We start from the raw sequence: 26,654 nt of genomic DNA, 5'->3' as shown, positions 1-26,654 counted from the left end.
TTAGGGGGCGCACCTGACGGCTGCGCTTGTTGTTTCCCATCGCCGCCCGCCGCCATTTTACGGTCGCCATTGAGAAGTGAAAACCCTCCTAAATGTACGGGTCGAGTGAATAAGTGCGGTGAAGCTCACCGTTTCGTTGATTTCTCGAGTGTTTGGGATATCGACGCGAAATCCGTCGCCTCGAGTGTTTAGACTAATGCGTACAATGGAGAAGCCATGACGCATCCATCGCATCAAACCAACGGCGCCAGCCTGGAGGACTGCCACACGAATTTCTTCGCATTGGTGAGTGATCGTCGTGCGCGCGCGAGAGATCCTTGCGGAAAGATCCCGCTTTCTTCGTTTGCGAGTTATTCTATCCGACGCGACGCGATACGCGATTTCGCTCGTAAGCGCTTAGAAACCGCGGCGACCGATTAATGGAGAACGAAGCAAGCCTTAGATGATCGCCGGCATCTCGCCGTACGTCACACGTCGCCGACGACGCGAATACGAGCGACGGCGAGAATGCGACCACCGTCGCGTTCCGACCGTTAACCTATTCGTAGTCGATGTTTCGTAATTTCATTGTTGCAACCCAACATTGCCATTGCTATTATCGCCCTCGTCATTGTCATCATCATTCATCATCATCATCATCATCATCACCATCATTATCATCTTCATCATCATCTTTATTATTAATTATCATTATTGTTATCATTGTTGTTATTCGTTGTCGTCGTCGACTTCCTCCTCGTCACCGTTGTCGTCTCCTCGTCGTCGTCGTCTTCGTCTCGTTGTCGTCGCTGCTGCCGCTATCCATACTAGTGTTGTGTATCGCCAGTCTTCTCTCCCCTCTGCGGCGACATCGTACGTGCGTATACGCGCCTGCCTACATACGTCAGTGAGATTTGAAGTTTTGTTGTGTCGAGCCAATGTCATGCCTGATTCACGTCAGCTCCCAAAGTCTTACAGTTGAGACAGAAAAAAAAGTCAAGTGCATGCGAGAGAGAGAGAGAGAGAGAGACAGAGACAGAGAGAAAGAGAGAGAAAGACAAGTAAAGAGTGGGAGGTGTGAGAAGGGAAAGGAGGATGAAGAGAAGTGACCGCGAGAGGAAAGCGGAGAGAGGGCAAGAACATAGGCAAGCAGGCTTTGCCATGTCCTGTCATCTCTCTCTCTCTCCCTCTCTTTTGCTCTCGCTCTCACTCACTCTATCTGTCTCTGTCTCTTGGTTGCATCCTTGTAATGTCGTGTCAGTGCGCCGTGAAAGATACTCATTTCTCGGTAGGTGTTTTCGAAATAGCAGACACGCGAAAATCTCAAGAGAAAATTTACACAAAAATTGATTTGTAACATTTTTGTTTCTTCCAGAATTTTGGTGAACACGTAGTAAGATGAGAAATAAGAGAAAAAGGAAGCGATGCAAGATGAAGTTGGTGCAAATTAATTTTTGTTTTGTGTATCTTTTTGTCAACTTGTCACCGGGGGAAACAACACGTTGAATCACACCGCTTGGGCATCGTGCAATGAGAACTGTGTCAGGCTATGTTTGTTTCTAGAAGACGAGACCGTGCGAGGTCCCGTTTCTTATATACAAGCTCAACATTTTGACAAACACGATTATTTCTTTGAAGACAGATATGTAACATGCGGTTGGGTATGCGTCCAATTTACCTACGTAAACGACAAATCTTCGCGCTTCTCTCTTTTTTTCTCTTTCTCTCTCTCTTTCTCCGCTTCTCGCGCTATGTCTCATTCCGTGCGTCCATTCCTCCCGCGTAGGCACATACGCGCGTACTCGACACAAGCTAACGGCAAAGCAGACGCATTTTTCCGCTGCTCGTTGCATTTCCACAGAGTGTGCGGCTAAACATCATTGTGAGCAGATGGCGCGACTTCGTTTCTCCGGAGCAACTTTGAAAAATGTGTGTTACAATATCCTTTACTCAGAGAACGTGTTGTTTGGCAACGGTGTTGCATTTAACGAGACGCCGAGTACATTTTGTGTCGCACAGATAAAACTAGTAGTTTTTGTTTTACCGCCAGTTAATTATCATTGCAAAATCACCGCGTGAGGAAATCTATTTGTTTGCGCATCATCAAATTTTCTGTTATTTATCGCGCCATATTATTTATTGCACACAGTCGTGATGATTTGCAATTCATAACATTGAACATATAGATAATTCTTCGTTTCTTAGACGCGTACATACGCGTTCGTGCGTACTTTTACAATTTACGTGATTGTGAAAGAACAATTTTTGCAAAAATATGATTGTGTCTTAATGTCTTTGAGATTTTTTTATTTTAATTCAACATTTCGTAGATTTGTAATAAAACTGCGGTCTCTGTCTTCAGCCCGCCGCTTCCAACGCGAAGTCGTGTTATATTTCATTCATTGATGATGACAAATCGAATCTGAGCAGTTTTATATTATTTAGATAGATTTACATTATCTTTGCCGATTTTTGTATTCTGTATTCTTTCTTGCGGACTTAACAGTTTTTCGTAAGGTGGTTCTCCGAAAACCACAGAAAAGTGAAGCGGCGAGATTTAAGACCTGACATTAGGATTATATTATTTCGCCAGCACAAATCGAATATCTTATTTCATAACAGAATCGGCATTCTCTTGTAAAAATGTCACACCCACGTATTCCACACGTCGATAGGAAATGACGATTTACGATAATGATGTCCTTAAAATTGCTTTAAGTAGCTTGTCATTTTAATAGCAAAAAAGTAACATTCTCATTACATATGTACGTATGCAAAATTTGATTTCGCAAAAGTCGTTCCTACAAGGCAAAGCAAAAAATAATTTCATTATTCATCATCGAATTGACTTTTCTCAATCGCGTGCAATCTGTTTGTCAGATGTTTGTGATAAAAAGTCTCTGTCAGCAGGTGTATTTTTTTATTGCGAACGTAATGTGACGTGTTGTAGCGTTCCGATGACTCCCCCGCTTTCGCAGGTGTAATACGCACGTAAGTACGTAAAGTACACGACAGCAGCTCCTTGTGGCTTCGCAACCAAGTCTCACTCGGCTAGATTATACTGAAACTAGTGCGGTAGGAAAGACAGAAGGGGAAGCAACGGACGAGGTCTCTCGCCTAGCTTAGGTGAAAGCCTTGCACCGCGACTCTTGAGAGAATGCGAGTTGCTATAAAAGAGCTTCGGAATCGAGTTTCGCTCACTTTTATGCCGTATCCTTTAGATTGTCTTCTATATTGTCGCAACAATTCGTTCTGATGATTATACATGTGTTCAAATCACCGAGAAAAAGATGATCAGCGTGAAGATTGTTTTATTATGAATACAACAAAATATTAGATATTTATATATGTAACTTCAATAATAATTTTAATAATTAGATTTTGGAAAATGTATCGTCGAAATTGTATCAAAAAAATATTTATATGTCTTTTGTTTGTTTTAGATATTCTTTTGAACTGAAAAATCAGTCTTTGGTTTTTGATCGCTGACAGTAATTAATATCAAAGATAATGATAGAAAAATGACGCAAATATTGTGACACGAAATCTAGAGTAATGCAAAAGTGGAATTCGCTGTGAGAGATTGCAATTTCGTACGATTTTGGAAGATGTACACCCACCGGGACTGGTGCAATTGACCGAGTACGCGCAAGCTTAGTTTACAAAGGTTACTGTCCGGACGAATTTTAAACTATCCAAGCTGCACGCTTGAAAAAACTGCACTAACAAGGTGTGTGTGGTAAAGATAAAGAGCAGAAAACAGAAAAACCGCCGATTCTCCTGTTACGTATGTGTGCTATACATAAAACAATAACCAGCTCGGAAGTTGCTCTTGTATCTTTCTGTCTCTCTTTCTCTCTCTCTCTCTCTTTCTCTCTCTCTTACCTCTCTCTTCTACTTATAGTGTGATGATAATGAGAGTTGATATGATAAAGGATGATATAATCGATTATCTCATTTCCATCTCGTCTTTGACCTTTATTAATCGGATGTGTTGAGCGATAGGTTGGGTCTCGTAATGTCTAGAAATAAATACAAGTCAGCAATTAAAGAAAAGAAATGAAGTAAGAATTTTTGGTGTTGCCAATATAAGATTTACGCGTATGAAGACAAATAAAATAGCTTGTCTTATACAAAAACACCTAATCGCTGCAAGAAAAAGCCACCTTTGTTTTCAATTTTTTTTCTTCGAAATGTTGCGAAAGAATGTTCGAATTTGTTTGACGCGTGAAATAGCGCGATGAAAAAAACTTAGCTCGCGAGTCTATATGTTTGTTAAAAAGATCTTGTGAACGGTCCGGTAAATTACAAGCTGTTAATTGCAAAGTAATAGTTTACAATAGCTCTGCAAATATGTTTCATGCATAAGTGAAACGTTTCGATGCACTTTTAACACGTTTGTTTTTTTGTTTTTTTTATTATTACATGTTTCACATCAGTGCGCAGATTGTTTTACTATAGTGTAAAATAGGACTTCCATTCCAAATAAAATTAAAAATAGTGTCACTTTATGTTAAAAGTCCATATGAAAAAAACTGTAAATAGAAATAAACAAACGCAAGTGCAGGAATCAACCCGCAGCAAATAAAGTTGCCAGGCGGTTGTATCGAGAATCCGCGAATCTACTTTCGAGCGAACGGCTCGCCCGATCGCAAGAGAATTCTGCCTTATTACGCACACGCATACGGCATAACGTTCGTGCGGCTTTAACGGCGACAGGCATAAGGAGGGCAGTAAAAGAAATGGGAACCTATATAGCTGGCAAGAATACTCGAGTACCGTAAATATATGTGTAATACAACAAAAATACTATGCGGGGGAGTTTACCACGATGATAAGTCACAGTTTTTTTTGTACACTTGATGCTTTTTCGACAATATTCGTTTATTGTCTGTCGCACGTAAATTATCGCGATTATTTTTGTATTTAATATTATCTAGGCCTTATTAGTTAGTCTTTTCTATCTTGCATACAATTTTGTAGTTAAATTTTACGTTTATTTGCCACATTTATTTAAAGATTTATCTGAATTTTATATTGCAGTCATCTAGAATGCGAATCTTGCGCAAAACCGTTGACTCGGTTGGATCTTTTCGTGGTGAATATGCGAGAAAAAGGAACAGGGGAGTGGAAGAGAGGAGGAGTAAGCTATTCGAAGAGGTAGAAGAGCAGAGCGTAACAGAAAGAGTGAGAGAGACGGTGGTAAGCGTGGACGGATCGAGGGGATATGGGGGTTTTCCCGAGTCGAGTCAAACGCGCGAGCCCACGCGGACGGCCTTGCACGTCGCCTTGCTTGTATTGATCAGCGAGCTTGACAGCTCTGTAGCGTTACAGCGGGTGCTTCGGTATTTCTCTCTCTCTTTCTCTTTCTCTCTCTTTCTCTCTCTCTCTCTCTTTCCCTCCCTCCTCCTTTTTCCCTCTCTTTCCTCTCTTCTATCTCTTTTTTTCTTTCAATTTTTCTTCTTTCTAGAAGCGATACGCGAATTTTGTCTCAACGCCACAGTGGTGTGGTACATGCAACTGCAACAATGTGATGATAGACGCCACTATGCACGTAGTATCTACCTTTCCGACAGTGTGCGATGTACTCTTCAAGAAGGCGCAAAGACCAATTGGTTCCATGAGATTACGGTTGTCGCATATCACATGTTTCTTGAAAAAAAAAATTGTTCTCTCTGATCGGAGCAACATCAGCTTCTAAAATTACATCACGTTATTTTATCTTTGATAGAACAGGAGAAAAAGATAATGTAAAATCTTATCTGATTCAATTACCGCTCAGTACATACTCGTCATTGTCCTTGATTTTTTAGAGAAAACTTTTATCATTTGATCGTTCCACTCTGAAAGGAAAGTTTGCATTCACTACTTACAACAAAACTTACATGAACAATGCGTCATCTTTCTTTCATTTTGTTGTGAAAAATAAGCAATATGTACGTGTTACATAAAAAAGAGTCATGTATGTCAAAAGTACGGAGATTTTGTTACTCGTTTACGCGGTGGTTGTACACATTCGAATTATGTCAGCTGGTTCTCAGACGCAAGAAGACTGATCTCCATTGGACGACGAGCGCGCACTCACTTGGCGATTGTGCACGCGCCTGCGCACGTTTATGTGAGGGTGCAGAGAGGGAGAAGAGAGTATTCTCGTATAGCACACATCAGAGTAATGGCGTCACAAGAGATATCTCTATCATGATATGTATATTTTCCGGAGGAATATATATGATTATCGTAATAACAAAGAAAATATATTGTTTATTTTGCATATAATATTTATATTTATATAATTACATCCAGACACACACGAGTGTATAGCAACAAACTATGACGCGTTGATAACGTGTTGTCAGTCGCGTGAAGATAGATCGACTAATCGCGAGATGCGTGCGTAATTACATATATGCGCGCGTATGTATGTAATACACTCGTGAAAAGCGCGCGAATCTGATACAAAAAGATGATATCTTCGAGTATCAATTGGGGATACTCGTCACTATACACCAGCAGATCGAAATCTTGTAAACATAAATAAATAGATTGATGAGATGAGATAGAGTGAAAGTAGTATGACAATACCTAGTTTAATCAATGAAACAATTAGCGAGCCAACTACGTACGAACTGTTTATTTTTAGTATATTATAGCTAATCAGTCTCATACATGATGAATTATACATACATATATTTGAATAAATTAGCAATCTTGTCACGTGTCGTGTGACAAATAGAAACATTATAAAGTCAAGGACCGATTCAATGTTACCTTTTCGACGACCGAATAGTCGTAGTTTGTAGATATATGTATTTTATGTACACACACCCACACACACAACATTTCGTTTTGCCATGTCTAAAAAAAAGAATGACATATATTACCTTGTAAGTAAAATTGTCTTCGTTTTAGTTATTTTTTAGTCATGGTCATTGTTATCTTGTCGCGCGCATACTCTTACATTCATGTAACTATCACGTACTACTATTAGGTACTAATTACTACTGTTGTTTGACAGACATCCCTCTGTGGTATCAAATGGAGAAAACTCGTGTGGGGCGAGGTGACCGGCGGTTTCGGTGGCACGCCCCTCGAGGATCCGGTGCTGTCGAGTTTCTCGCGATGTTTAGCTGGTGATATATTATGTGTGTGGCGACGAGTGGCCGCTACACCGGCCACTTCTGGTCCAGCTGCAGCCGCCTCTTCGGCGCCCGGGGCTGGCATCTTCGACCTGGGCATCGCACCCTCACCCGCACCTCCGCCACTTTCCCTTACTGCCGCCAAAGAGCTCTGGATCTTCTGGTACGGCGAGGAACCCGATCTCTCCGGTCTCGTATCACCGGAGTTGATCGCTTGCGGTGAGTGTATCTCTGCTCTGCTCTGCTCTGGGAACATTATCCGCTATACCGAACTCTCATCCTGGAAGTCTCGAATCGATATATATCATAAAACTCTCTCTAGCTAGTTTTTAACACAGATACACGCACTACAAAAATCCTAACTAATGTAAACCTGTGCTATTGCTTGTGCAACAATTACAAGATGTTTATTTACTGTTGTGTAGCGTTTTGTATAACACCAAGGAAATCAAGCCACCGTGATTAAGCTAACTTTTATTACGTACTTTCCAAAAGGAAGTTTCAACACCAAAAAGACATAGAAAGGGATTACATTGCGTTACGGATTTACAAATGCGCTTAGCAAATAATATTCTTGTGCTGTGTAATATATCAACGTGGTCGACTAGACATAACATAACAGAAAAAAAATCAAAGAAAAAAATTATCATTAAAAGTGAAACTTGTTTCAATCTTAGATAATTATGATAAGAAGCATAAGCTACATAAACGTATTAGCACGCATATAACATTATCATTCAATCAAGTATTTTGCTCTCTTCGTGTTTTTCTATCAGTTGACCTCTCTTCGCAATGGACGTGTAACGCATGCAAATTGCTCCTAGTCTTAGTAAATAGTTGCGCGCGAATTATTATTGTGGCATTTATTTCAAACGGTTTTCCACTCTTAATTGTGTTAAAAATGCAATACTCTTTCTTTTGGCTTATTTCTGACCGGCTGTTTTTTTATGAATATTTAATGATTCGAATGATCGATAAGCTTTGTGTCTTTGCTGAAAAGGTGTTACTTGATTGTCGCGCAACGAAGCAGTGTTCGAGTCACACAGCGCGCCGGGACCCCACCGGCGTTTCTCGACATGGGGTCGCTGAACCATGCACTTGTCTGCAATGAGTTGCAGCGCTCAACGTATAGATCTACTGTGTGTTGTGCATCATGCCGCGCCACGCTGCGCCGGAGTGCACCAATTGCGAAACAGCGACTGACTGAGTGACCGTACGATGAATCGTTAAAATTAAAAATGTTATGCTGCTTTGGTTGATGGTGATAATCGTGGTGACAATCGTTATCGGAACATTCAACATTTGTCAAATTTTAGATAAGGCCTGTTGAACGCATCTTCGTTCATACTGGACATTGATGTTTTTTTATCGCGAGGGTTCAAAAAAATTGTTTTAAAGAAACACATTTTTAAGATCCGACTTCATCGAAATCTATAAAAAAATTGAAAATGTTCAGATTTTTAAAGCGAAAGGCTTCTTAGTAAAATTATAACAATATGCGTACAGCATCGCACTTGTATTTGTAACAGGCAAACTCTTTGAAGCATTCGCGAGAAAATAAAATCGGGGGGAAAGCTGTGATTTCCGAGCCACTCGAGAGATTCTAGAACTTTTCAGTTTTCTCGGTCAACTTCTTTGCCTTCCGCGAAACGTTCACTCAACGTGATCTTATACTTAAATCACATTACTTTCACGTTAAATTTTGTTATTATTTAGACTAATATGTGACTAATTTATTTGTCAGTGCGTTTGTGGATTTATTTTTCTCGTTATAATTATTATTCTGAGACACACGACCTTCCTATAGACATTTAATCTATTTTTATTAAAAAGATCTGTTTATATTATTTACCATTGTGTTACAGAAAGCGAGCAAGGTTCTTGGGAAAGCGGATTATCGTACGAATGCCGGTCACTTCTTTTCAAGGCTCTGCATAACTTGATCGAACGGTGTTTGCTATCCCGTGACTTCGTTCGCTTAGGAAAGTGGTTCGTGCAACCTTACAATGGCTATGAAAAACATCGTTGCAGCAGGTATGTTTGATTATAAGAGATTTTTTTGTTACATTTTGAGTTTTGTCATATATTTAAATTGCGACATGTGTGTACACACCAAATAGAAATAAAGTACAGTATTGTCGCAGTCGCTTCTGCTCACATTTACTTAACAAACTTTCTTTTTTTCTTACGACACAGTATACAATTATATTGTGTATATAAATCTGAAAAGAAACAAAATTTATTGAAATGCGTTAATTTCTTTTGCAGTAGCCACTTGTCATTCTCGTTTGCATTCTTTGTTCATGGAGAAAGTACAGTGTGCGCGAGTGTGGATGTTAGGCAACATCCTGCGGTGCGACATCTCACAAAGACATGTCTACAACGTACACAGACCTCCCAATCTGGTGTTAAAGGTAAATATCATTTGTTGCTCACAAAGAAAAATATACAGCTGAATAATTAAATATAATGTTATTATTACTGTTTTTATTTATTTATTTATTTATTTATTTTTTATTTCTTAGTGATTCTAGCCCCTTATGGACTAGCGGGCACATTAACCGGCCAGGTGAGCCGCATGGAGAGCCAACTTCTTGAAGAATGGAAACACTTCTATCCGATCAGTACTGGCATTAATTCTGAGAATGGGCTTCCATCTCTCGTGGAGGTTCTCGTCGGTGGTGTGCGCATGCGTTATCCTTCTTGTTATGTCTTAGTTACGGATATGGATGATACACCACCCGAAACTCCTCTCTCACCGCCGAGCAGTCCCGTTACTTACGAACGACCTCTCTTAACGCAACAGGAACTGAGCGCAGCTACCGAATTGCCGGAACGAGTATGGGCAGAATGTACTTTGAGCTCACCAATGTCTGCTTTTAAAACAGAATCTTCCACCGAACATGGAACGTGGACATTTGTGGAACCAACGCAAAAGTCTTCCTGTACCTGTTCAAAGTAAGGACGCGGTAAAAGTTGGTAGCTTTCTTTTTATTGCATCATGCGAGATACTGTCCTTATTCTTAATTCTTATATCTCGATTATTTACACTGTAAAAATTATGTGTTTACTATTCGTATACATGTGCGTGTGTGTATACACACGTATTAACAACAAGTTTTAGTGAATTGTCTTAATTATTTCATTATTTCATAATTAATTCAGTATGTTTGTGTTTTTTAGATTTCTCTTTATAGCATATATTAAGAACGCAATAGTAAACATTTAATTTTTACTGTATATTATGCCAGTTAAATAATGTTAGCAATATTTGTCATTATATTGGTTTCTATTTGCATGTCATAGCACAGAAAATAGAATTGTAGAATGTTTAAATTGTCATAGATTACAGAAAAGAGAAAGAAAGAGAGAGAGGGAGAGAGAAAGAGAAAGTAGTAGTAATAGTAGTAGTAATGGTTTATAATGTGCGCATGAAAAATATTTAGTTTTTGAAAACTGCTCAAATGCAATTATTTTTAGTAGTTTGCTTGAAAACACATTTATCATATATTTTAAATTTGTTAAATTTCTTATTTATCAGAGTTTTGTCTTATAGGACAAGAATGTGCACAGGTAGATAATAATGTATCGTCTACATATGATAATAAAACGCAAAATTATTATTATATATTGCATTTGAGCTGCTATACAAAAACATGGTTTAAGATGGAATATTTATCAGAATATGGATTCTCCAAACAAGTTATGAAGAGTCCTGAAGTATTATATTTTAATTAAGGAATTAGCTGCAAGATTTTTTTTTTCAGTAATTAGATTTATTTTAGTGCAGATGTGTTTGATCTGTGATGTTACATATATTACACTCAAAGGAGACTAAATCAATATAAATATGAGTTTATTTTTTAGTTAACACGCGTTTTTCTTTGACTGCACATTTTAAATAATCATTGTTAAAATTGAAAATTTAAAGTTTCTAGATCTGCAAAATCTATATTATTTTCACCTTGTCTCTTCTATACATATGTACTTCTTTTATGCAGTTACGTATACATGCACACAAAACATTGTTACTTCAGGAATCTATTAAGAAATAATAGAGAAGATGCATTCACAAACGGACAAGATGTTAAGTACATCGGTTGCAGGTTACATACGACCCCCGGGGGTTGGAAGAGCCTGGCCTCCTCTCAGGTTCAGAGGGAGAGAGTAGATAAAGGTGGACGGAGGGTCGTACCATTTCACCGACGCTCTACCACCCAATGGGATGCTTGTCCCTCTGTCCCTGCTAATGCCCCCAGGTGGGTAATTTCTAGGTCCAAGATACAAAGAGAGAGAAAGAGAGAGAGAGAGAAGAGAATTAGTATTTCATAATCAATTATCGCAATAACGCTAGTTTTTCATATGATCATAATGGTGATTTGTGATTATAACTTTACATGCGCAGATTTATCGCTTCGACACTATCATACAATTTGTTCACATATTTGGACTTCATGCACGGTGTAATGCATTAATCAGTCTTTACATTACATTATAAAAATGCATTTTAATCATGATGTACGTTAAGGGAGTTGAAAGTGGCAGATTAATATTTTTGCATTAGAGATAGTAAATCTGTGCAAATCTTGTCCTATCGATTATTCAAACTTGCTCACTGGGAAAATGGAAAAGCTCTTCTAATATATTAATATCATATAAACATCACTACACAGATACATAAATATACATAAAATTTTATGAATTATGCATTAATTTGTTACACAACAAATAAAATTAAAAAACAATTTAGTTACTGGACATGTTTTTTTTTTTTTTTTTTTTTTTTTCAAAAACGTAGTTTGCATGATTCGGTGATAGTTAAGTAAACATATCTGAGTTCTTATTTACATACGTACACATGCGTATGTACAAACGTGTGCGTGCGTGTGTATATTGTAGTTCGTGCTTCTATATATAGTACTTATATGCTTTGCATGCAAATATTGTTTGAGAATATTTATAACATTTATTTCACTTTCAAGTTTCTTAGGTTTAAATCATGTATCTATAACAAGCTTTATATGTATTTATGCACATCTTACATATAAAAATAGCTTTTTCTTAAACAATTTCGTATTTATACGAGATATATATGTATACATGTATACATATGTATACACGTACATATACAGTGTCTGGAAATAACCGTATCACTTCTCAAGCGCAGGTTAAGTGGGTTGTACTGTCAACAAGTTCTTTATCATTCTGCGAGTTTCGCAATAATTAACGAGTTATTAATTTATAAAGATTCGCGAATGAGCATGTTCCCGCAGATGAAAAACCAACTCGACATTCCGCACTCAGGGTTGCTAGATGCGACGACTTAATGGAAGGAGTGTTCTATATATCTATTTTTATTAATAACTTATTAACTATTGCGTTATCTAAATATAGATAATATTTTGAAATACAAATAAATAATATAACAATATAATAATATCATTGAGGCATACATAATCGGTCTGTTAAAAATCAAACAGGTCAGTATTGAATAGAATAGAAGCACCCGGTACACCACCGGGCGGTCCACCTTCATATTCACGCGGACCACCAACGGGAGGAGATTGTCTACCTGTACCATCGGTCGGCTCGCCGGGTTCTCCGGCACCGTCACCTCTTTTAACTCCACACTCGGAGCCAGCATCAGTTCCGCCTGCAGAGCCTACGATGCCGACTCTGAGCCCGCAACCTCCACCCAGTCACACCAACACTGCCCCACTGCCCCTAACTCCGTCACAAGGGCCCAAATCTATTTCTTCCGCGTGCAACAACCAGGTGCACAGTCCGTCAATACCCGGACCGATACTCAAACGGCCGATCTTGACATCTAGAGAATATGAGGATGCTCTTTTAGAAGATGAGCAACCGTTGTCTTGGCTGTACGATTATTCTCTTCAGGAGGCATGGTTGAATCATCCCGTTAAACGTTTCAAAGCTGCAAATACTATTAATCCATCAACTAACCGCAATAACACTCTGTATCCACCGACCAACTCTCAAACACTTCAAGTTTCCAAGTTGGAAATTAAGCAAGAACCCGTCGCAGTTGTAAGTAACATTACTACTATAATAGATAAAACTATGTAATGTATACAAAAAAGAAAATTTATAAAAATGTTTTTAATAAATTGTGTTTTAGGGTGAATGTATCGGAAGAAGTGATCCATACGAGTTTGATGCGACGGGTGAAGAAAACGGCACGAATGTCGACAGTCTCAGACGACAAAGAGACGATCCATCTAAACCGGGATCTCTCTTTACTAGCGAAGGTCTTCAACCATCTTACAAAGATCTAGATCAAATATTTGACAACTCCGATCCTGATACTTCCAGTGACGAAACAGTAAGTATTAGCATAATTGAAGTAATCTGTATGTGTGATGCGTGACATGAAAGTAAAAATGAGAGAGCTAACATTTATGCTCAAAAGATATAGCGCGCATATTAGATAAGGTATATTTATATTTGCAGAATTTGAATCAACTGCAAATACAGACACCACCAGGTTCTAACAAATCAGGTGGATTACATGAGGAAACGAGAATAGACAGTACAAGCAAGAACAACAGTCGTGGAGTTACGGTTCTGCGGCCAGAGGAACTTTCTAAAATGTTTCCTACACCGCCCTCTTTGGAACATAATCCGGTCGCTTCTCCTTGTCAGTTGAACGATCCTCTTATGGACCAGACTGAGTTGATGATGCCCGTACGACCGTTAAGACATCTTCCTGATATCTATCCCAACATGGGCTCGCCACAAGAAGAGCCGATCGATGATTGGTCATACGTGTTCAAACCATCTGTCATCTGCAAGATGGTTGGTTCTTCCAAATACGCTCCCCTCACAAATCTGCCTAGCCAATCTCTGCCATCCATCACACTGCCATCGCACTGCGTATACAGACCTTCCTGGCAGTGCAATCCTGCTTCCACCAATCAGGACAAATCTCTTCCACCAACTAGACCTGGATCCGTGCAGCAGCAGCAGCAACAACAACAACAACAACAACAGCAGCAGCAGCAACAGCAGCAGCAACAACAACAGCAGCAGCAACAGCCATGTCCATCAAGTCCAGCGCCACCTTATCGCTCGACAACTCTCCCCGGTAGGCCACCACCACCACCACCACCTCCGTATGATCAGCCAAGTCCGGCTACTTCCACCACTTCTTCGTATCTCAACAAAAATCTTAACAGTATCGAAGCGGACACACCAGGACCTGTTCGCGCACCCGAGTCAAATTCTCTCGTAGTGAATATTCTCCTCGGTGACACGGCGCTTAATATTTTCCGAGATCACAATTTCGACAGTTGCAGTCTGTGCGTGTGTAACGCCGGGCCTAAGGTTGTGGGCAATATTAAGGGTGCCGACGCAGGCGTATATCTCAACAATTCATGGGCAGGTTCCGCGCTTTTTCAAGATGACGATCCAATCAGATGCAGTTGCGGTTTTAGTGCCGTAGTGAATCGTCGACTTGCACACCGAGCAGGTCTGTTTTACGAAGACGAGATGGAAATAACAGGTGTCGCCGAAGATCCGGCGGAAAAGAAAAAAGGATCGCTTGCTGCAATCGCGTGTCCGGGATCAAAAACGGTTCAGGAAGGTCTCGATACGATACCGCAGAATGTTCTGGAGTTGCTTCGCGAGCAATGTATGATCGTTCAAAGCTCGGCCAGCAGTCTGTATCGAGCGGCCAGGATACGTGCTAGCACGAAAAGCTATCCGACACTTGCGCCGACGGTAAACACCTTGGAACTTAACGACAGCAATGAAGTATGTATTGCGGCGCTCGATCAAGGCAAGATTGACAGTACGCATAACGACCGGGCTGCGCGCGTTAACGGTGTACATCGATGGGTGTTTTTGAAAGCGCAAGGACCTCAGTGCAGCGGTGATATCGTGCGAATGATGAGATCGTTGCAACCATTACTGCAGGATGCGGTACAGAAAAAGTGTACGACGCGCATGTGGGAGGCGCCGTATACGGTTGCTGGACCGCTTACATGGCGGCAATTTCATCGTTTGGCTGGTCGTGGCACTGATGATCGCTGTGAACCACAACCGATACCCGCTCTAGTCGTTGGATACGATCGTGATTGGCTGTCATTGTCGCCATACGCAATCTGTTTCTGGGAAAAACTTTCGCTGGAACCGTTTGCTGGACCTAGAGATGTTGCGTACGTGGTAGTTGCGCCCGATAGCGATTATATTATAAATAAAGTCAAATCGTTCTTTCGTGAGCTTTCCTGCACGTATGAGGTAAGTGCAATAATGAAATAGTTTGCGCATAAAAAATGTCATGTTCGCAAATTCGTACAATATATATAAACCTGATTTTGTTTTTAATTTATTTTATAGATTTGCCGATTAGGAAGACACACGCCAATTTCAAAGCAGTTGCGCGATGGAATCTTACGTGTCGGTAAATCAACCGTACAGAAAATAGCGAAACAACCAATGGACGATTGGTTTAAGCTTTTAGGAGAGAATCAAATAGGCGAGTTGTTGAGGTTATATGCCCAAGTGTGTAATCATCGGTTAGCTCCATATCTGACGCAGGTCATACAAGATCGTAGTTTGTTAGATCCCGGTGATTCTCAATCACCCAATAAGCAGCAACAACCGCAATCCACTATTTCCGTTTCCGAAACAATGCCGGCTACACCTGATGTATTAACGACCAAACCTGAGTCTATCGGTAGGTTTTATTGGATATCATCTCATTTTTTAATGCGAGATATCAAGGATAATATTGTTGAACATTCTTTTGTTATCTTTTACAGAAGGGGAGAATCCGAGGAGCGATACTCCCTCCTCAAGCACTACCAGTCAAACCACTACCAATACAACTGGTAATTCAACACCGACTTCACAAACGAGTACTAGCACGCCGATTACCACAGGTCCAGATGAGGAAGAAGTTGAACCTCCAGCTATCGTTGTCTATTTTGTCGAGCCTTTCTCGTTAGGTGGTACCGAGGATCCTGATCGTCGGCGGCTCGCTATCTTGGCTCTACTCAGAGCTTACTCCACTGCAATCAATAGCATGCCCGAGAATATGAGATCAAATATTCATGTCCAGGTAATAACAAAGAATCAAATGCAAGATTTAAAAATCAGTGACTTGTAGTCCATGTCACATTCAATATCAATGCGTATCTAATTACACAAGTGCGATTTAACTTGCTTCCAGATAATATCGTTGGAGAGCATATTGGAGTTAGGAGCTCGAGAAAGGCGAAAGATACAAGATGAAATGAGAGCTTTAGCTTTGAACGTCTTTTTGCAAGGACGACGACTGTTGAATCACAATTCCACTGTAAAAAGTCTCACCGGTTTCGGTACCGCCGCTGCCGCGGACCTCTTTCTTAAGAGTAAAGATGTAAGGCTATTGTTTGATTGATCTACGTTTGTTCCACAGCACACAGTTGTGGATGATCTGAATTTTGTTTGCGCGCCATGCGATAGCTATAGTAACGTAAATTAAAGACCCACAGTATAAATCGTTTTCAGTCGTTTAGTAATACTCTTGCAACTGTACATCAGGAACGGAACCGGGCGCCTTACCGGCTCTACGCACCAGCCTTCGTGCTAGCGCCACTACGAGCGAAGAGCGAAGCTCCCGATTCATTCGGTATGGCGAGGCCTGAAGAATGCGCAGTGCTTTACTTGAGCTACTGTTTGAGCGAGGATCAATCGTGGCTGTTGGCGGCCGCGACCGACGACAGGGGTGAAATCTTTGAGACGGCTACTATTAACATTGACATACCCAATCGAAAGAGAAGAAAACGCGCATCAGCTAGGCGTATCGGTCTTCAGAAACTCATGGACTTTATACTAGGCGTTATGTCTCAGGGTGTAAGTAAAACTTTAATAGTTTAAACTTTAAGACACACTGTGTGTGGTCAAGACATGTTTTTTGAACGTGGCTCTTTGCTTCTTTTTTCTCTCCGGTTATATTATATTTTTCTTTTGCAGGTGCAGCCATGGAGATTGGTTGTAGGTCGTGTAGGACGCATCGGGCACGGCGAATTGAAAGGATGGAGCTGGTTACTTTCTAGAAAAGCACTTTTGAAAGCATCAAAGCATCTGAAAGAAATATGCGGACAGTGCAGTCTCTTGTATCCTTCGGCGGCACCTTGTGTACTCAGCGCATGTTTAGTCTCGCTTGAGCCGGACTCTACTCTAAGATTAATGGCCGATCAGTTTACTCCTGACGAGAGATTTAGTCAGGCATCCGTAAACTGCCAGTTATCCACACCGCAAGATGTCACGTGCACTCATATACTTGTTTTTCCCACATCCGCTACTACTCAGGTAATAAGGAATTTTTATTCTCATGTTTATTAAGGACAAAAAATGTTTTGAATGCTAAATATTGTTATTTTGATGTCTTAGTCATCACAGACAGCATTTCAAGAGCAACACAACGTACCCGAGTTAGGAGATGACGAATTGTTCTCTGCTCTGAATGACGATATGCCAGAAGGCATGGAGGGAATGGGAGATTTTAACGATATATTCAACGTATGGCCTGAACCAGGAGCAGGCGGTGGACAAAGCCCGAACGGAAGTCCACATCGTCCTGAAGGATCACCGCACGGAGGAGATGGCGGTGGTTCAGGTTTAGGCAATCACGATGGTCCTGGTAGTCCCTTTCCATGCAGCAATACGCCAAGAGTAAGTGGCTATAGAATTATGGTTACACTATATACATACATGCGAGAATATAAACTTATATTTTTACTTTCCTTTTCTGTTTACTGAGAAATTGTTGCGATTTGTAGATAGCGATAACCGAACAAGCAGAAGAAGTTGGCACACTTCTACAACAACCGCTCGCTCTTGGTTATCTGGTGTCAACTGCGCCAACGGGAAGAATGCCACCGTGGTTTTGGGCAGCTTGTCCTCATCTTGAAAACGTTTGCCCGGTGTTTTTGAAGAACGCATTACATTTGCATAGCCCTGCGATACAGCAGAACAGTGACGATTTACTTCAGCAACAAAGCGCACCAACCGCACATCCGTTGGATTCGCAGTACACCACTGATGTGCTCAGGTTTGTACTTGTAATTATTATATTCGTTGGTTTTGTTTCTTCTATTTGTTTTTAGATATTTGTTGATATTAACTTTGTGCCGATCAAATTGTCACTGAATAATTTACTAATTGACAGATACGTATTGGAAGGATACAACGCACTGTCGTGGCTCGCGTTAGATGCGAATACCAAGGACCGATTGTCCTGCTTACCAGTGCACGTACAGGCGCTCATGCATCTCTACCATGCAACGGCAGCTCTCGTCTGACCCACACCCTCTCCCTTTATAGCGCAGTATGTGCACCTCTCTCACGCACTCCTTATCGTCACTTGGGGCTTTACGAGAGCAATTGATTTTCTATGCCCTTTACCTATACTACATTAGTTAGGTGGTTAGAGACAGAGATTGTCTAGGTACAGAGTACGATCCTTCTCGACTATATGTTAAGAAAATCAAACCTTTTTTACTCGGAATATAATATATTAATACGCAACATAGTGTGCAATAAGATGAGAATGTAACGGCTGAAAACGCAAAACCCGATGAGAGAACCAAGTATACAGATTCAATCAGTTTTCTTTGTTTCCTCATTATATAACAGACGCGAAATAGATTGTACTTTGTGTTTACGACCGTATCTCGTATTTCATCTGGAAATAAAGCATCCAATACGATTATTGTGCTAGCGAGAACAAATGTGAGCAAAACTGATTGCGTATTATAGAGATGCGAGGTTGCGAGTGATATGAGAGAAAAAGAAAAACTACGGTTGAAAGAGGGAGAGAGTGAAGAGGAAAAAGGAAAAGGTTGAGAGAAAAGAACAAGCAAGATATTGACAGTAAAGAAAAATATGAAAACTGAGAGTGCATAACAAGAAAATGATTTTTTGATTGCCTCTCTGTCGCGATATAGATAGTTTAATTACAAATCAGAATCTCTAGGAAAATTATGTAACTAAAAGGTTTTAATTGTAAATTTAAATTTTGTATAAAACTTTTATTATTGATGACGACGAAGTAATACAAATGATATTACGTTGTTTTTTAATTTTATATAGATAATATAAAAAACAAGAGGTTGACTTCTTTTTTATAAGCGATGCCTCGTACAAGCCCCTAGTGTAAAAATAACTATGATTATAATATTATATTATGCTCGCGCGGCACTGGGTCGCTGTTATCATGTTTCCTGGACCCGTTAGCGCAATTTTTCGATGCTGTTTGACAAATTTTATTCAGATTAGGTGACCTATACATTATACACGTACATTATATAGTGTAAAATATTGTTTTTAAATAATTTATGAGAAGTGAGACATCGCCGAGATTAGATAATTGAGAGTGAAAGAGACTGTATGTGAGTGAATGAATGAGTGAATAAGTGAGTGAGTGAGTGAGCGAATGTACAAACGGATGAATGAATGAGCGAACGAGTGAATGAGTGAGTAAATAATCGAATGACACGAGTAAGCGAGCGAGCAAGCAAGCAAGCAAGCAAGTGAATGAGCGAACGAGTAAATGAGTGAGAGAGTGAGTGAGTAAATGAGTGAGTGAGCGAACGAGTAAATGAGTGAGAGAGTGAGTGAGTAAATAATAGAATGAGCAAACGAATAAATGAGTGAGAGAGTGAGTGAGTAAATAAGCGAGTGAACGAGTAAGTGAGCGACTGAACGAGTGAGTGAGCGAAAGAGAGAGGAAAGAAGAAAGGAAGGGAGAGAAGGAAAAAGAAAGGGGAGAAAAAGGAAGTAAGAAGATAAATGAGAGCAAGTGAGAACGAGTTAGTTATGCAGAGATTGTTTTTCTCCAACCTAATTTAATGAATAATTTGAAGAAAAATGAAGAGAAATGTGGGGCGCGTCTGATTGGAGCCACTGTGGCCAATTGCGTCAGTCGCATAGTACAAAATATGACTTGTACATAGAACCCCTAATTCCCTAATTGGTTAATTTACTCATACACCCACTCTCACTCTGTATCTATAGTATTTATTACTGGGTAGTACGCAATTATTGGGATAATTATTATTATTAAAATTATTACTATTATATTAATATTACGAAATACAGTTTTATGTGTATATATATATATATATTATACATATATATCTATATATAATTATATGCTGTTTTGTATTTGCAGCGCCCGCGAAATTATGTTGCAAGCACAGTAGAAATATATAAGCAATAGTTTTTTGTTCTTATAGCAAAAGAAATAAAAAAAAAAAAAAGTGCAAATTGTGACACAGAATTATTTCATTTGGAGAAAAATTGGTTTTATTCTTTATTTATGCATATTTTATGGCGCTGCATTTACATTCCCTATAATATAATCATAGGGAGATATGAAAATATTTACGCCGTGTATCAGAAAAAAGAAAAATTGTACCTTGAAGGACATGCGCATTGGCAATAAAATAAAAATTTGTTCTGCGGATTATTTTATTTAAGATAAAAGTTTGCGCGCGCGCGTGCGTTAATAATAAATAAAGTCACATCTGATTTTACAAATGTATAATATATGGCTTAATGTTCGAAGAAATCAGACACTGTAAAACCCTCAGGCGTATTCTACTGTGCTTGCAGTATAAATTTCCCTCTCCTTTTACTCTGTATCATAACTTTTCATCCAATATTAGTAACAACCAATAATGGATCTGACATCTTAAACATATACGCGTATATAAACTTGAATTATTTACGAAGTACGATATATCACACATAGTTTATCCTTTAAAATCTTGGTACGCTTGTATCGTTGGCTCAAACGGACTAGTATCATGTATAAAATAAGAGTTGAAGTATTTTACGTACTATCTATTTATGACACAGTATACGTACGGACTAGTATTCGGTCAGTGTCGACGGTCTATTCAGAGAGGGTTTCTCCAAACCGTGATTAATGCCGTACGGTCTCAAGTGATAAATTAGATACTCGAGAACGTACATCATGTTCGGTGACACATAGTGAAATGAAACAGCACTGTCTGAACAACAGTTTAAACCGTCCTTGGTTTCGTAGTAAATATATTTCCAATACCAAAAATTCTTATCTACGTGATTGGGTATCAAATGATGTTCTGGCACAAACGGAAAGAATCTTCCCCGACCATGAGGATCTCTGGTGTCCATTGCGCGTACACCAATCTTTTCGAGACATTTTCCCATTTCGACGTCCTCCGCACCGCCGTTATCCGGCCGGCATTTGGTCTTATCGGGTAAGCCCTCTTCCACAAACTTACGTAAACCTTCTTTGCTAAGTACGTATCCTGCGCCACCACTCATGTAGCCTTGCTTTACGAAAGGTTTAAATCTACATCCGAAATATAATGACGAATTCGGATTGTATGATAATAACATGTATCGCAGATTTTCGACTACTACATATCTGAAAAACCACGTAAATTTAAAAATAAAAAAGAAGTTTAATCATGTGCCACGGTATGTATTATACAAATAACATATAAAGAGGGATACACTTACGTATCGTCGTCGGCTTTCATGAACCAATCTACCTTATCTTTGTACTTTTCATAAGCGTATTTAAACGCCTCTTTGGTTTTAGCCCACAAATTATCTCTACCCTCTTTAACTGGCAGCACTACAGTAGGTAAGCTAGTGTCTATGAAATAAACAGCAATGTAATGCATAAAGTTTTTACTTTTTACGTTATGATTTTTTTTTTTCTATGAACATTTCAAGTGGCGCATATACCTTCTGCGGAACTCATAAATAGAAGTATGTTACAACGTTTTCCCCATGTTGCTTTCACATGACGAGCTTTGCTCTGATGATTCTTTGGACCAGTCATGACCCAACAAAGAACACGCACTTTTTTTGCCATATCCTGGGCAACCCTATCTTCTCCTTTGTGAAAATCCTCATCTTCACCATGAAACTTTACTTCTGTTTCAGGACCAATCTATGACGGAACAAGAAATTTTTTCTAGAGTTAACTTTTTGTATATAGAATAAGCTTTATATAAACAAAACTCTTTGAAAATACTTCATTTAAAATATAATATGTAAATTTATATGTAACAACCTCTGCCTCTAATTCTGAATAATGATGAGGATCTCTAGAAAGACCAGAAGTACTTGGCATCCAATTGAAAATCTGTGGTATATCTCTTGTGGATGTAATAAGGAGACATGCGGATAAAAAACCAAAAACCATTCCAGCAACAAGAGTTAATATAAATCGTCGTCCACTTCGACCACCTGTGCATAAAACTAAGATTTTAATATTTTAATTTGAAGCAAAATTATAATACACATATATTTCTTCTATATATACACTTTTATTTAATTTTAAAGGACTTCTCTATATTATGTTGATATAGAGAGAGCCTTAAAATTTAAACTTACCAACGCGTGTGTGAAGTTAGCACATAAAAAATGTAAAATATTTATTTTATAAGGAACTCTTTTTCTCTCTCTCTTTCTTTTTTTTTCAAAATAAAGCGAGAACTAATAGAAAATTAAGAAATGTCAGAGTGTTAATTTCACACATGCAAAAACAAGTAAACGTACAATATTTCTTATCACATTTATTATGTGCAAGAATTAAACACCTACCATCAAAACTGAGAAGCCACTGTTGTACCATGATATAAATGATAACACAAATTGAGATTTGTTATAGTGTTGTACTCTTGCTTTAAATTCACTCACATTTTTGGTTGTAAAAATTCATGATGTAATACGATATCAAGGTTTTCTAAAACAATATACATGTGTGTGTGTATATATGTGTATGTCTCTCTGTATAAAATCAAATTTGTTGTTTACTACATTATCAATTTGACAAAGAGACATAGAAGAAAATAAATTTAAGAAACACCTAGATTTATTATATTTTTATCTTACTTTTATTAATAAACGTATTTATATTCTTTATTGATAAATACGTTTCAATAAAAGTAAGGTAAAAACGTATATCTTATTGTACTTTTGTCTTACTTTTATTGATAAATACGTTTTTTACTTATAGAATTCTATAAGTATGTAACATATAATATGCGCATTTAGAGACGCATTTATCGATAGAAGTGAGGTATAAATATGAGCTTTAGAATAATCATATGGAATGCAAAAAACACTGAAAAATATGACATCTATACTTTTTTTTAATTGTTAATGCCATTAAGCAAATTGTTAACAAATCGTGAATACATTGACAAATTCGAACAGAAAAAACTGTAACAAATTGGAGACAAGCTGTAAGACAGGCAGGCGTGTGACAGATTTATGAACAGACCTGCGGATTGTATCATCGTGATAAATTGGCTCCAAATCCCGATCTGTCTAATACAGAATGGCCAAAACTGTAATAGATCTGTTGAACGCAGATTGGTAGCAAACCTGACCAAATATCAAAATAATTTAACAAACTAAAAATTCAGAGAAAAATGTCAATTAATTCTTTTTTTGGAAATGTCGAAAATCGTGATCCTCGGGTTGCTGATCAAAGATCTAATCTGTTGCTCCGAACACACCTGTGTTAATACAAGCCTTCTTGTAAATATTTTTTAACAGTAGTTTTCCTTCATCAGACTTATTTTTTTAGGTTTAATCTTAATTTTCAAACATACATGGTTTTATTTTATATAAAATTATTATATTGCGCTTTATATTAAATTATTATATGCGCTATCTATATATGTATCGCGTGGTATGTTATATTTATAGTTTATAATTCAATTTAAAACATTGTATTAAATATAAAAATAATAAATATATTCCTATTCACTTATGGTTTCGACAGATCTCTTTCTCTTTCTGCTCAGGTTTTGCTTTCAATCAGTTCCAATAGAGCTTGCGCTCAACAGTATTGCTCAGGATCTGGTGCTAATTTGTAAATTGATCTTTTTATATATGTCTTTTTATGCTTTTTAGTTCACAATTGCGTTAAAGCTCGGATCTCTTTTTTGATAGCAACCGCATGCTTCAACGATTTGTAATACAATACCGATGAGTTCAATGCGTTCTACTGTTTGTAAATATTATAATTTTGAAGAGAAAAACTGAGAAATAAAGCTAAATCAACACGAAAATTTTTTGTGATATTTTTTTGCCTCTGATGTCATTCAATAAAGACAGCAAGAACCGAGCCTTAACAGTCTTAAAGATAACAGTATGTATACTCATGATCCATAATGACAAAATTTGTCGTATTTAACAAAATTTATCCTCGACGAATTTGGAAACCATTAATATTATCACGTAATATTAATGGTTTTTTTTTAATGAATATAATCTATAATTATAAACATTCATGCAAACAAACAAATATTGTGCATTATTTGTCTAAAACTATTCTATTGCATTATCAGTTATTATCATATCAAATATGTTACTAGAGATTATTATAATTTTCTATTTGAGAATATTTTCTTTTTATATATATTGCTATTTTATGTCGATGTAATAATAATAAAAATAATTACAAAATGTTTATTATTTCATGTAATGCCTGTTCAAAAGACATCTTGTGAATATAAAATTTAAAAAATATTAATGCTGAAGATATTGATAATATTATTAAATAGATAAATAATAGTTAAAAAAAAAGAATAAACAGTTTGGAAAAAAATTATATATATATAAAATATATCAAGGTTTATATTTATATTATAAAGTTTAGAATTGTGCATACTCATTTTTTCTTATAAATAATATGCTGTCTGATATATAAGAAACTTACAGCAAATTGGTGATCCTGGTGTTATATGATTCAGCTTTCAGTCATCACTACTGCTGATATTCACCACACTAGTGGTATTCACTTACTGCTGACATCTGGCTATAGAACTTACATATATATGGAATGTTATCACCAAGCAGGTAAGTATTTATCAAATACATCAGCAATTTTAAATGTGAACACAAAAAACAGTGAACATATAATTGTGCAGCTATTATGCAAGTCAGTAATAGCATACAGATGCACATCACATATGACATAACAAGATTATTTATTTGATGCAAGGCTACCTACATATCAAGAAGTTATTAAGTTAGCACTCCTTCAAACACACACGTTTTGAATAAATAATTTTAAGCAAGTTATGCAACAAAAAGAAATATGAATAAAAAAAGAACATTTTACAAGTCATCAAAGTACCCATTGTATTGCAAATATTTTTGTTTTTATTTTAATGACAGTTTCATATAATTTAAAAAATAAAAATGTGCATCTTAATGACAGTTTCATATAATTTAAAAAATAAAAATGTGCACAATATATTTACACTGTAAAATAAATTCATAACACTTGGCATTCATTATCACCAAGTGTGTATCACACAATTCTATCAAAAAATTAGTGTTTATAATTAGTAACAGCAAAATACTTGTTTTTTATCATCTTTCATGAATTACATAATTCAATATGAGGAAAAAAACATAATAAATGCTTTGCACATCCGGCACATTCTCTTCTGAGAATATGCAAATAATTATAAATCATAATTTACTTTCGAAATGCGAGTGTTATCATTTTAAGATCCAAGTTTGAGAAAATTTAAGAGCTTGCTCAAAAAAAGAAGGAAGTCATCAATGTCAAACTTTGATAAACACAGGTCTACAACAAAAAATATTAAGTACAAGAGAATGTGTAACTGTGAGAGCAAACAGAAAAAAAAAGCACTTTCCAAGCTAACATTCAGCAGATAATAAAAACAAATCTCTTACAGCAAGTAGTATCGGACAGCATCCGTGGTAGAGTGTTTACATTCTGGCTAACTAGTGCGCTAATTTCGTCACACACCGACGATAAGATATCACATCGAGAGAAGAGAAGATGAATGTAAAGAAGGTTACAGCGATACGGCACAACACGGCGATAATGTGTGCTGTATCGCTCGACGCGACGCTACGCGCAGCCTTTTCATTATTATGCGCACCGAAATTACACATTTACATCAACATTTTCTTCTGGATCGTCGCCGGTTGTCACCGCACGTCATTGTCATTGCATCGCGTCTCGCGCTTACATTTGCGATCAATTGTTTGTTCTTAATTTCACTTTGGATTTTCCTACTCTCTCTCTCTCATTCTAGGGTATTCCATCCTTCCTAAAAAAAAAAAAAGCTTAATCATGCATATATGTAAACATAAACGCATATATGCTCCCGGTCAAAGTCTCACTGCAAATTGCTATAAATGCTCTCGAGTATTTCGCGTACGGTCGATCGACCGCATTAAACCTATATCAAAGCATTCCAGTGTATAACGTCACGAATGCGTTAAGCCAGGATCATATGAAAAAATTTGAGCAAAAAGACTTAAGCCTTGGGAGTTCCAACCAATCACAATCTTTCGAACAGTACCTTAAAGGCCTATCTACATAAGACGCGGGCGCTGTCTTGTGAACTCCGGGTTGGCCAAAGGCTGCGTTCCGAAAAAATTCACTGTCAGTACTGGGAATCTATAATATATGTCACGTAAATTATAGATTGTCAGTACTGACAAGTGAACAACGAAACGCAATCAAAATCG

General features: G+C 37.9%; 2 protein-coding genes across 14 annotated transcripts; one reads left to right on the top strand and one right to left on the bottom strand.

Annotated features, from left to right (window-relative positions):
- The first annotated feature begins 133 nt into the window (after positions 1–133).
- Positions 134–20,383, top strand: LOC109856307 (mediator of RNA polymerase II transcription subunit 13). 5 transcript variants are annotated; one of them, XM_020431456.1, is made up of 17 exons: positions 134–285; positions 6,995–7,334; positions 8,981–9,149; positions 9,387–9,529; positions 9,641–10,073; positions 11,222–11,374; positions 12,596–13,163; positions 13,255–13,458; positions 13,587–15,374; positions 15,474–15,813; positions 15,899–16,197; positions 16,309–16,497; positions 16,662–16,973; positions 17,094–17,432; positions 17,514–17,795; positions 17,903–18,174; positions 18,292–20,383. In XM_020431456.1, the coding sequence occupies exons 1-17, from the start codon at positions 217–219 to the stop codon at positions 18,422–18,424; spliced, it is 6,033 nt and encodes a 2,010-aa protein (XP_020287045.1). In that variant the 5' UTR covers positions 134–216; the 3' UTR covers positions 18,425–20,383. The 5 variants fall into 5 exon arrangements, with proteins under 5 accessions (XP_020287045.1, XP_020287036.1, XP_020287020.1 ...); XM_020431447.1 differs by having other exon boundaries at positions 9,384–9,529; XM_020431431.1 differs by having other exon boundaries at positions 9,384–9,529; positions 11,153–11,374.
- LOC109856374 (glycoprotein-N-acetylgalactosamine 3-beta-galactosyltransferase 1) lies at positions 20,252–26,380 on the bottom strand. Of its 9 annotated transcripts, XM_020431583.1 has the most exons (9): positions 26,304–26,380; positions 25,848–26,230; positions 25,631–25,737; positions 24,859–25,148; positions 22,731–22,872; positions 22,198–22,385; positions 21,867–22,074; positions 21,636–21,774; positions 20,252–21,540 (listed from the first exon to the last, which is right to left on the bottom strand). In XM_020431583.1, exons 5-9 carry the CDS (start codon positions 22,759–22,761, stop codon positions 20,997–20,999), a joined length of 1,110 nt encoding a protein of 369 aa, XP_020287172.1. In that variant the 5' UTR covers positions 22,762–22,872; positions 24,859–25,148; positions 25,631–25,737; positions 25,848–26,230; positions 26,304–26,380; the 3' UTR covers positions 20,252–20,996. The 9 variants fall into 9 exon arrangements, with proteins under 9 accessions (XP_020287172.1, XP_020287151.1, XP_020287181.1 ...); XM_020431562.1 differs by having other exon boundaries at positions 25,848–26,342; XM_020431592.1 differs by having other exon boundaries at positions 24,859–24,965; positions 25,848–26,342.
- Positions 26,381–26,654: the final 274 nt, after the last annotated feature.

The sequence above is a fragment of the Pseudomyrmex gracilis genome, unplaced genomic scaffold (assembly GCF_002006095.1).
Source record: "Pseudomyrmex gracilis isolate BER0280 unplaced genomic scaffold, ASM200609v1 scaffold_4, whole genome shotgun sequence".
NCBI classification, from domain to species: Eukaryota; Metazoa; Arthropoda; class Insecta; order Hymenoptera; family Formicidae; genus Pseudomyrmex; species Pseudomyrmex gracilis.
Note: the sequence above shows the minus strand (reverse complement) of the source record. Positions and strands in the feature narration are given on the sequence as shown.

Coding starts and splice junctions, on each gene's coding strand:
- LOC109856307 (XM_020431431.1), top strand. CDS start 217: ATGACGCATCCATCGCATCAAACCAACGGCGCCAGCCTGGAGGACTGC. Junction 10,074..11,152: donor TCTTCCTGTACCTGTTCAAA/GTAAGGACGCGG, acceptor TTGTTACTTCAG/GAATCTATTAAGAAATAATA. Junction 18,175..18,291: donor TACACCACTGATGTGCTCAG/GTTTGTACTTGT, acceptor ACTAATTGACAG/ATACGTATTGGAAGGATACA.
- LOC109856374 (XM_020431583.1), bottom strand. CDS start 22,761: ATGGTACAACAGTGGCTTCTCAGTTTTGATG. Junction 21,775..21,866: donor ATTTATGAGTTCCGCAGAAG/GTATATGCGCCA, acceptor TTTATTTCATAG/ACACTAGCTTACCTACTGTA. Junction 21,541..21,635: donor ATGAAAGCCGACGACGATAC/GTAAGTGTATCC, acceptor GTGGTTTTTCAG/ATATGTAGTAGTCGAAAATC.